Here is a 9,247-nt window from a genome sequence, read left to right as displayed (position 1 = left end):
TTTTCTCAACTCTTTGTTTTTACTTAAAACTCCCTGTTTTTACTTTAAAAAAATTCTAGCGAGGGTCTTCTGACTAAGATGTTCAGAGTGGCCTTGAACTCATTCAGTAGTCTAGTCAACCCTTAAACTCACACTCCCCCAACTTCAGCCTCTAGACTAGCTGGGTTTACAGGCCTGAGCCACCAGACCCTGCTAAATTATATAGTTTTCCTTTTTGTAAGGAGAGTGGCGCGCACCCCTTCTGAAATTCCTGTCCTTTATGTAGCCCCCTCCGAGGCCTGGAACCTTTGTTTAACTCTTGGGCTATACAGGGAAGTTTTAGGCGGGGATACCTGTTACAAACCAACCAAGCAATTATCCGTGTGGGGGCAGGAGTAGCAAAAGGGGCAGGGGGCGGGACCTTCGGGCAACGGGGCGGGGCCTTCTGAGGGGGCGGGGCCGAGGCCCGGGCGGCCCTGGGGCAAGCGGGTAGGTGGCCCAGGGCTGCTGCTCTCCACGGGCGGACGCCAGCAACCCCTGCGCGTCACTCACAGTCTCTCTTTCCTGCCAGCTCGCAGCTCACCGCGCCCTCAGTTCTGGTGTTCCCGTCCCTCCATCTCCCCAGCCCTGCTGCAGGCCCTTCGCCGGGACTTGGTGTTAGAGAGCTGCCGGCCTTCCCGAGTCCGGGTGGGGACCTAGCCGCGTTCCGCCGGGAGAGACACCGCGCAGCTGGGTCTGGCGCAGGTGAGCTGGCGTGGGTGGAATCTGGGTCTGTGGGGACAGGTTCAGAACACCATCCGCGCTTAGGAAATGCAGCCATAAGGGCATGAATACTGGGCCAGAGCCAGAGACTGACAGCTGGTGAGCGTTCTTGCTGTTCTATTTTTGTTTTCTTGCCACTGGAGCCAAGCTTGAAGCATAGTTTAACTGTGGTATTGAAGTGGGAACGGACACTAGGAAACCCCTTCTTACTGCCGAGGGATCTGTAGGTGGCCCAAAAGTCCCGAGGTGGGCTTTATGAATTTTGCAATTTGGTCTAGGTTTACAACTGAGTGGCCTGATCCAAGGTTTTCCTTCTCCAGCAGAAGGCAGACTTCAGAGCCTATGCTGCAATGTACTGTATCTCCCCTAGCAGGACAGCAGGAAGACTTGATTGGAAAGTGATAATTAGAATTCTCTGCTAAAATGAACAATTCCAAAGCTGATAGATATCGTTTTTTAATTTATTATTTTTATTTTATTTTATGGATTGCCTGCATGTAGGTAAGTGCACCTGTGTTGTGCAATGCCTGAGGAGGTCAGAAGAGGATGTTGGATCCCCTGGAACCCCCCTCCTCTTCCTCTTCCTCCTCCTCCTCCTCCTCTTTCTCTTCCTCCTCTATACTGGCAACCAAACCCAGGGCCTTATGCATGGTAGGTAAGTGCTCTACCACTTAGTTTTACTCCAAGTCTTAGCTATTCTATTTTTTATTTTTATTTTATTTTATTATGTGTATGAGTGTATTGCCTGCATGTATGTGAGTGTACCCGTGTCGTGCAATGCCGCGGAGGTCAGAAGAGGGCTTCGGATTCCCCTGGAACTGGAGTTAAGGACGGTTCGTAGCCGCCATGTAGGTGCTGGGAATCGAACCCGGGTCCTCTGCAAGAGCACTCAGTGCTCTTAACCAATGAGCCATCTCTCCAGCCCCATAGTTTTAAGACATGGTTTCCCTGTAGCTGCAGCTAGCCTGGAACTTGCTGTGTAGACCAGACTGACTTCCATCTCACTGAGATACACTTGCCTCTGCCTCCTGAGTGCTGGGATTAAAGACATTGGCCACCACACCTGGCCACAGACATATTTGATTCATCTCCGTCCATAGTTCCCAGCACGTGGATTGGGTGAATAGTTTAGGTCTCAACACCAGAACCACTGCCTGTGTTACCACTGTCATCAATATTATCAGCATAATCATAATTAATAAAAATTAGTGATGGCAGTTATTGTAATGATAGCAGAACCAGAAGTGAAATTGTAAAATGGTCAGCATCTATAATAATTAAAGACTTCTATTTGTATTGTTCCTTAAAGTTTATAGAATGTTTTTGAATGCTTCTTCATTCTGGTCCCCTTAAGTACATATTATCTTACTTTACAGACACAAGCCAGTTGTGGTGCCTTACATCTGTAATCCTTGCACTTAGGTGGCTGAAGAAAGAGACTCACAAATTCAAGATCAGCCTAGGTTACATAGGTATCAAGAGGAATTGTAGCTGGGCGTGTAGCCGCCATTAATCCCAGCACTTGGGAGGCAGAGGCAGGCAATTTTCATGAGTCTGAGGCCAGCCTGGTCTACGTAGTGAATTCCAGATGGGCCAGGCTGCATAGTGAGAACCTTGTCTCAAAAGAAAACAAAAACAAAAACAAAAAAATATAGTAAATATATATGATATATATTATATATCATATATGTATACACATACCAGTAGCATAGTTTATCATATCCAGTTTTATGAGCTGTACATAATTGTGCTGTACATTTGTATGACTGGCATCATAGTGGGTTTGTTTACTTCACAAGCATCTGAATAATGGGTTGTGCTGTGACACTGATGGCTAAGATGTCACTAGGCAATAGGAATTTTTCAGCAGCATTTTAATCTTATGGGACCATCATATATGTGGTCCATCATTAGCTTCCATGGTTATGTGCGGTACATGACCACTGTTATTCATTGTTTGCAGGATTCAAGGAATAAAGTACCACTATGCCCTGTTTGGTATGGTGGTACACTGTAATCCTAGCACTCAGGAGGCTGAGGCTGGAGGAAAGCAAGTTCGAGACCAGTCTGGACTACATATTGAGACCTTGTCTCAAAAAGCTGAAGATAAGGGCGAGGAATGATATATGATTTTTAATTGAGAAATAGTAGCTGTCATATATTGTGCTCATATTATGCAGTAGGCCTTGTAACAGCTACTTAAAGCCCTTTAATTTTTTTATGACTTTAACTCACTTTATAGATGAGAATCCTAAAGCGCAGAGAAGTTAAATAACATGCCTAAGAGCATGTAGTACTCTAGGCCAAACCCTTTGTTAAGCATTACAGCAATGCGACTCAGAGACAGGTGTAGTTCCATGAAGCAGGGTCCGAAGTTGGGACACAGATGTGTGCTGATACTGTGTAAAGAAGACAGTTGACCTAGTCTTTTGATTATGCTGTTGAAAGCCCAAGATTGGAGGGTAAGGGAGGCTTTTCTTCTAACTCACTGAGGCCACTTCCCCCTCTTAATTTAGTGACTAAATGAATCACTCACATGCTGTTGGAAGTTTGCCTCGCCATAGCTAGAAAGAGTACAACTTTACTTTTCATTGCCCTGAAAGCTACCTGAGAGATTGGTCTAAAGTGACCTTGTCAGTTTCCTATCAGAAGGTAGAGTGGCTCCATGTCTGTGGGATCAACACCATAGGAAGGTGACAAGCCTCCCAGGACCTAGACTCTGCTGTGCCTTGTAGCCCTATTTTCACTCGTAGTTTTTGCGTTCCACCGCAGCACAGTCATACTGTACTATGGAAAGCCTCCACAGCTCACTGTTTTCTGTTACCTGTAGGCTTTACACAGCCCATCCCTCTGTCCTGCTTTTTACCCTTCAACTAGCTAACACAGTCTTTATTCTTTATATTACAGTCCATCTGTTCATCTAACGAATACTTGGCGGGTGCCTTTCACAAACCAGACATGGATCTAGGTGAGAGGACAAAGCCCTTCCTGGAGCTTTTATTTTGTAGTATGGATTGAGTATGTATATTATACAAGACTTGAGAGAGTGAGGACTGGTGTGGAGAAACAAGTGGGAAAAGGGGAATAGAGGTGGCATGGGAGTTGTCGGGTAACATCCCACTGATTGGATGAGACTTGAAAACAGCTGAAGGAGGTGAGGGAAAGAGGGACGTTTGAACAGAACTGGAGGAGGTGAGGGAAGGAGTTATGTGGCAATCTAAAAAGAGATGTTCTAGGCAGAGCGTGTAGCTTGACTCTGTTATCACCCTTTCCAAAAGTCCTTTTCTGGGCCTTTGATCTCGACAGTTACCCCTTTTCTGATTTCATAACTTGCTCTTGTGTTCACCTTTAAAATAGCACTTATTACAGCATGTTTATCTGTATGCATGTCTGTTTCCTCACTTGGATCTGGGTTTCTTGAGATTAAGTATCTCCTCGATACCTGCTATAAGGGCCTGATATATGTAGGCATCCAGAAATGTTTATTGAATAAATGAAGAAGGCCTTACTGGCCTAGTTCTTATGGCTTGATATTTTTTTTTTTTTTACAAATTATTTGCAAGATAAACCTTGGATGACAGATAATGTGAAAGAAAAATAAAATCCCAAGCCTGTGTCTATGTGTAGAACATCTGGTGTCTTTGCAAAGAGCACTTGGAGTACTTGGAGGCTTCCACTGTCAGTGCTGTCAGACCAGCTAGCCCAGAAAATGGTGGCTAGACTATCACAAAGCCCTTTACAGCTGAATTTATAAGGAAGTAAGAGAAATCTCCAGGGGCCTGAATAAGACCAAACTAAAAACCAGAGTAGTTAGCCCCTTGACCTGCCTCAGCTGGTCTAGATGTTTCCTAGTCACACTTAAAAGTTTGCCCTTCAATGTGCTTGTTGTCATGATAGCCAAAGCCACAGGTCCCCCTGGGCTGGAACTGAACTGCTATGCAAAGCTGCATCCTGTGAGAATCTGTACCTTCTGTTGAATGTACTCCCTTACAGAGTGGACCAGGGGTGAAAAATCTTCCTCCTGGCATAGATGACAAAGAAGATTGCCCTTTTATGCTAGGCTACTGGATAGGGAGAAGGTTTCCCTAGGGAATTATCAACCGCAGATGTACACTCAAGTGGACTTGGGTTTATACTCATATTACCTGAATAAGAAACCCCAAGCCAAGGAATTGCCATTAAAAATCACCCCTGGCCAGGCGTGGTGGTACACACCTTTAATCCCAGCACTTGGGAGGCAGAGGCAGACAGATCTCTGTGAGTTCAAGGACAGCCTGGTCTACATAGTGAGTTCCAGGACAGCTGGGGCTACAGGGAGACCCTGTCTCAAAAAGACCAAAAAAAAAAAAAAGTCACCCCTGACTGATAGTGCACTGCCCCCAACCCCAGCACTGTGTAGAAGCAAGTGCATAGCCTGTCTGGAGAGAGGCGCACTTGACACATGCTGATTCCCACAGTCTGGAGAATAGATTTGTTGAATGACAGTGCATAGGACAGTGTTGCTTTTGAGACCATGGTGTTCCCTCCGTATGAAAAAATAGACATATGAGTACATCCATGTCTCCCTGTGTCCTCTAGCAATGGAATGACAGAGAACTTATGCAGGTCATCTTGGGAATGAATATATGTTGAACTGTTTCCTATCCTTACAGAAGTCATGGAAGATGTGGCCTCATGCTCCCTCAACACTACTCTGTTCCAGCAGGAAGACCAGACAGGGATCACCTACCGTATCCCAGCCCTGCTCTATATTCCCCAAACCCAAACCTTTCTGGCCTTTGCAGAGAAACGTTCCTCATGCAGAGATGAAGATGCTCTCCACTTGGTCCTCAGGCAAGGGTTGTTGACTGGATGCTCGGTACAGGTGATTCATCTTAGATCTGGGCCTGGGACTCATCTTCTCTCCTCAGAACTGAGTGCACTTCTAGCTCTGATCCTTTTCCCTTCATTTGCCAGCAAATCTCTGTGTGGGGACCAGAGGAGGAAAAAAAACCAAAAAACCCCCAATAAAAACAGTGGCTTTCACTGAGTACTTATTGTGTGCCAGGGATACATTAAATCTTCACAGCCATTCTGTGTCTTAGATACTGTTGACAGTCACATTGAGCACAGGAGGAAATTTGAGGCTCAAAAAGTTTGTCATTCATTGGAAGTCATGGAGCTATAATACAGCAGTAGAAGCAGACTTCAAATTCAGATTCAGACTCCAGAGGCCTCTATGGTTCATGCAGATCCAGCTAACATGAGACGTGCTTTTCCTTTTGTTCCCTGGTAAAATCACCCAGGGAAGGAAGCATTGTTAGCCCAGCTTTGCTAGTCAGGGATCCTGTTGCTTCTCAAGGTAACTGGTTTAAGATCACATTTAGTAAATAACAGAGTGGGGCAGATAACAGCAACAACCAGTTAATACTACTAAGTGCTTTTTATGAGATAATATTGTGATCCCATTTTATAAGAGGACTTGAACTGAGAATTAAAATGATTTGCTTTGGGTACACACCCAATAGACATGGAGTTGGAGCCTTTGCCCTAAGTAGCACAGCTTTGCTAGCTTGTTATTGGGGGAAAGAATGGTTATTGCTTGTGGGATTGGGAGCTACAGGGTGATTTCAGAACCCACATTTCTTTCTTTTTATGTATTTTATTTCTTTTATGTGTATGAATGTTTCCTGCATGTATGTGATTGCATCATGTGCTTGCAATGCCCATGGAGGCGAGAAGAGGGCATCATATTCCCTAGAACTGGAATCATGATGGTTATTAGCTGCCATGTAGGTGCTGGGGACCAAACCTTGGTCCTCTGCAGGAGCAGCCAATGCTCTTAACTCCTGAGCCATCTCTCCAGCCCTGGTACCTGTTTTTCTTCTTACTGCCCTCCTCTCAGATCTAGCTGAAATGATCAGATGAGACAGTGATTTGAGAGGCTTATAAATCATATATAACTCTATCTCTATCTCCTTAATGGGTGCTTTATCCCTTACCTGCCCTGGTTTTCTCCCGTCTCACCATCTAAACTTCATAGCCACAGCAGTGCTTTGCTCTGTTAGAGTGCTGATGTTACTCTTCTGAACCCTTTCTGTGCTTTGAATGACATTGCTTTTCCTATGAGGACTTTGTATTGTCAGGAATTTCCAGCCCCTGTTTTTCTTGCCTCATCAGATCTTCTTCATGGCTTCCCAGGACCAGACTCCACAGAAGCTCAGGCCTGTGACCCAACAGAACTTGGAGTTCCAGCTACTTCATTTTCTCTAGGACAGGCATTATCCATGTTCATGTGTTTCCTGGAATGGCCAGTGGGCTATTAAGCAGGGGTGTGTGTGTGTGTGTGTGTGTGTGTGTGTGTGTATGGTGTTGTTGTTGTTGTTGTTGTTTCTAACGTGTTGTATAACTTCATTGTCCAAAAGTCACACATTTTAATTTTATTTTCTCTTTATTGTATTTGCTTTCATTCTTTAATTTTAATTTACTTAATGGTAGAGTTTTGAAATTAGAAGAATATTTCTCAGTATAGCAATCTAGTAACTACTGAGAGCTTAGTGATTAGGAGCATAGCTATAGAGTCCGTCAGTCATCACATACCCCTGTTGGATTTGTGACCTTGGGTACTTGAATCTTCTGTTTCATCACCTATAGAAGGTAACTGATAATATAAACTATATAGTGATAACTCAACACTAGTCATTGTCCACAAAAGGTCTGTTTTCAGAATTCTCCAAATGAAGATCTTAATCCTTGGCAACTTATTCTCTGCTAAATGAGATGGTCTCGCTACTTGTATAACTGCATTGTTCGTGTTCTGCCATCTGGGGCATTCAATCTACACATAATATAAAGTCCCTTTTGCAGAAGTACCTAGAAATGGTTCATGTCCTTTGAGACCTCTGTGTTCAGTACTAAAGAGCTCTTTTGCTTCTTCTAGTGGCACAGTCCTGATTTGGTTTCTGGTCTCTTAATCGAACTGTGACCCTGGGATCTTATATGAGATGCCAGTGCTGTTTTTCAAACTGTGATACTTGGAAATGAATCTAAGGACTCAAAATGTACCATGCATGTCCAACATGGTACTTGCAAGCCCATGTGGCCAAGTCATGAATGTGGCCCAACATAAAACTTATTAAAAATATGAGATTTTTTGCAGTTGTTTTGTAACTTAGTTGCATGATTTTTGAGTATGAACTTTATAGATAACCACACTGTATCATGATGCCAAATGGACATGCCTGATAGACTGGCCAGTTCAGCAAGGAAGTGGGCCATCCTTTATCACAGCCTGAGGTAAAAATTGCACTTTCTTTTTAAAAAATTTTTATTTATTATTTTATTTTATGTGTATGTGTGTATTGCCTGCATGTAAGTAAGTGAACCCATGTCATGCAATGCCTGCGGAGATCAGAAGAGACTGTTGGATCCTCTGGGACTGGCGTTACGGACAGTTGTTAGCTGCTATGTGGGTGCTGGGATTCGAACCTGGGTCTTCTGCAAGAACAACCAGTGTTCTTAACCACTGAGTCATCTCTCCAGCCCCCAAACTGCACTTTCTTTAAGGCAGCTGTATAGCACAGTTGGCAAACATTTGGTAGATGGTCAGTTAAAAACCTCCAAGTCTTTACATTTGTTGTTCTTAAAAAATAATTAAACTTTTAAAATTGTGAAGTGGTTAAACAGAAAAGTATAACATAAGTGTCAAATGCACAAACGTGAATTTAGATCAGTAAATTATGAAAAAGCCACTGCTTATGAATTCACTATTTACCAAATTCATTGCCCATATTCCAAGAAACAGAATGTTGCCAGCACTGGAGAAACTTCTTTACGGACTCTCTCTCCCATTCACCTTCTGGGCCTTTCAGTTATGCCTCTGAGAATTAATAGGGACCCCTGAAGGGAAGGCAGACTTGAAATGCCCAGCTGCGTTCTCTGAATGAGCTTTTAGTTTTGGGGGCTGTAATTTATCATTGCCTTATTTACTCTCTTGTGCTTTCAAACAGATTTTTTTGGGGTCTTGTTTTAATATTTTATTTCTTCTCTAGTTGTAAATAGATGAGCTGGTCTGATTGCTTAGTTTGCCATTACTGGAAGTCTTTTTCCTCTACATTTCTGCAAAAAGGAGCAAGTCACATACACTGTTATATATTCTCTTTTTTTGTAATATTTTATTTTATTATTTTTATTTATTTATTTTATGTGTATGAGTGTATTGCCTGTATGTATGTGAGTGCCCCTGTGTTGTGCAATGCTGTGGAGGTCAGAAGAATGCTTCAGATTTTTCTGGAACTGGAGTTAAGGACAGTTCATAGCCACCATGTGGGTGCTGGGAATCGAACCTGGGTCCTCTGCAAGAGCAGTCAGTGCTCTTAATCGCTGAGCCATCTCACCAGCCCCAACTGTTATATATTCTACTTTGCTCATTTAACAATATTGTTTTCTTTTAAAAAATATTTTGTTTATTATTTTTATTTTATGTGTATGTGTGTATTGCCTGCATGTAGGTAAGTGCACCTGTGTT

At 43.3% G+C, this 9,247-nt stretch overlaps 1 protein-coding gene across 3 annotated transcripts in view; it reads left to right on the top strand.

Annotated features, from left to right (window-relative positions):
* The first annotated feature begins 436 nt into the window (after nucleotides 1-436).
* The window catches only part of Neu3 (neuraminidase 3), a 21,769-nt gene continuing 12,958 nt past the window's right edge, over nucleotides 437-9,247 (top strand). The window contains exons 1-4 of one of the 3 annotated variants that reach the window (XM_008844253.3): nucleotides 437-468; nucleotides 551-723; nucleotides 3,649-3,709; nucleotides 5,394-5,605. In XM_008844253.3, the coding sequence (XP_008842475.1) occupies nucleotides 3,700-3,709; nucleotides 5,394-5,605 (222 nt within the window). In that variant the 5' untranslated portion in view covers nucleotides 437-468; nucleotides 551-723; nucleotides 3,649-3,699. Of the gene's footprint in view, nucleotides 724-3,648; nucleotides 3,710-5,393; nucleotides 5,606-9,247 lie in introns of all 3 variants that reach the window. The other 2 variants (XM_029568885.1, XM_008844252.3) reach the window with 2 other exon arrangements.

This window comes from Nannospalax galili, unplaced genomic scaffold (assembly GCF_000622305.1).
Source record: "Nannospalax galili isolate Female #2095 unplaced genomic scaffold, S.galili_v1.0 scaffold278, whole genome shotgun sequence".
Classification (NCBI taxonomy): Eukaryota; Metazoa; Chordata; class Mammalia; order Rodentia; family Spalacidae; genus Nannospalax; species Nannospalax galili.
The sequence above is the reverse complement of the archived record's forward strand: the minus strand, read 5'-3'. Positions and strand labels throughout refer to the sequence as shown.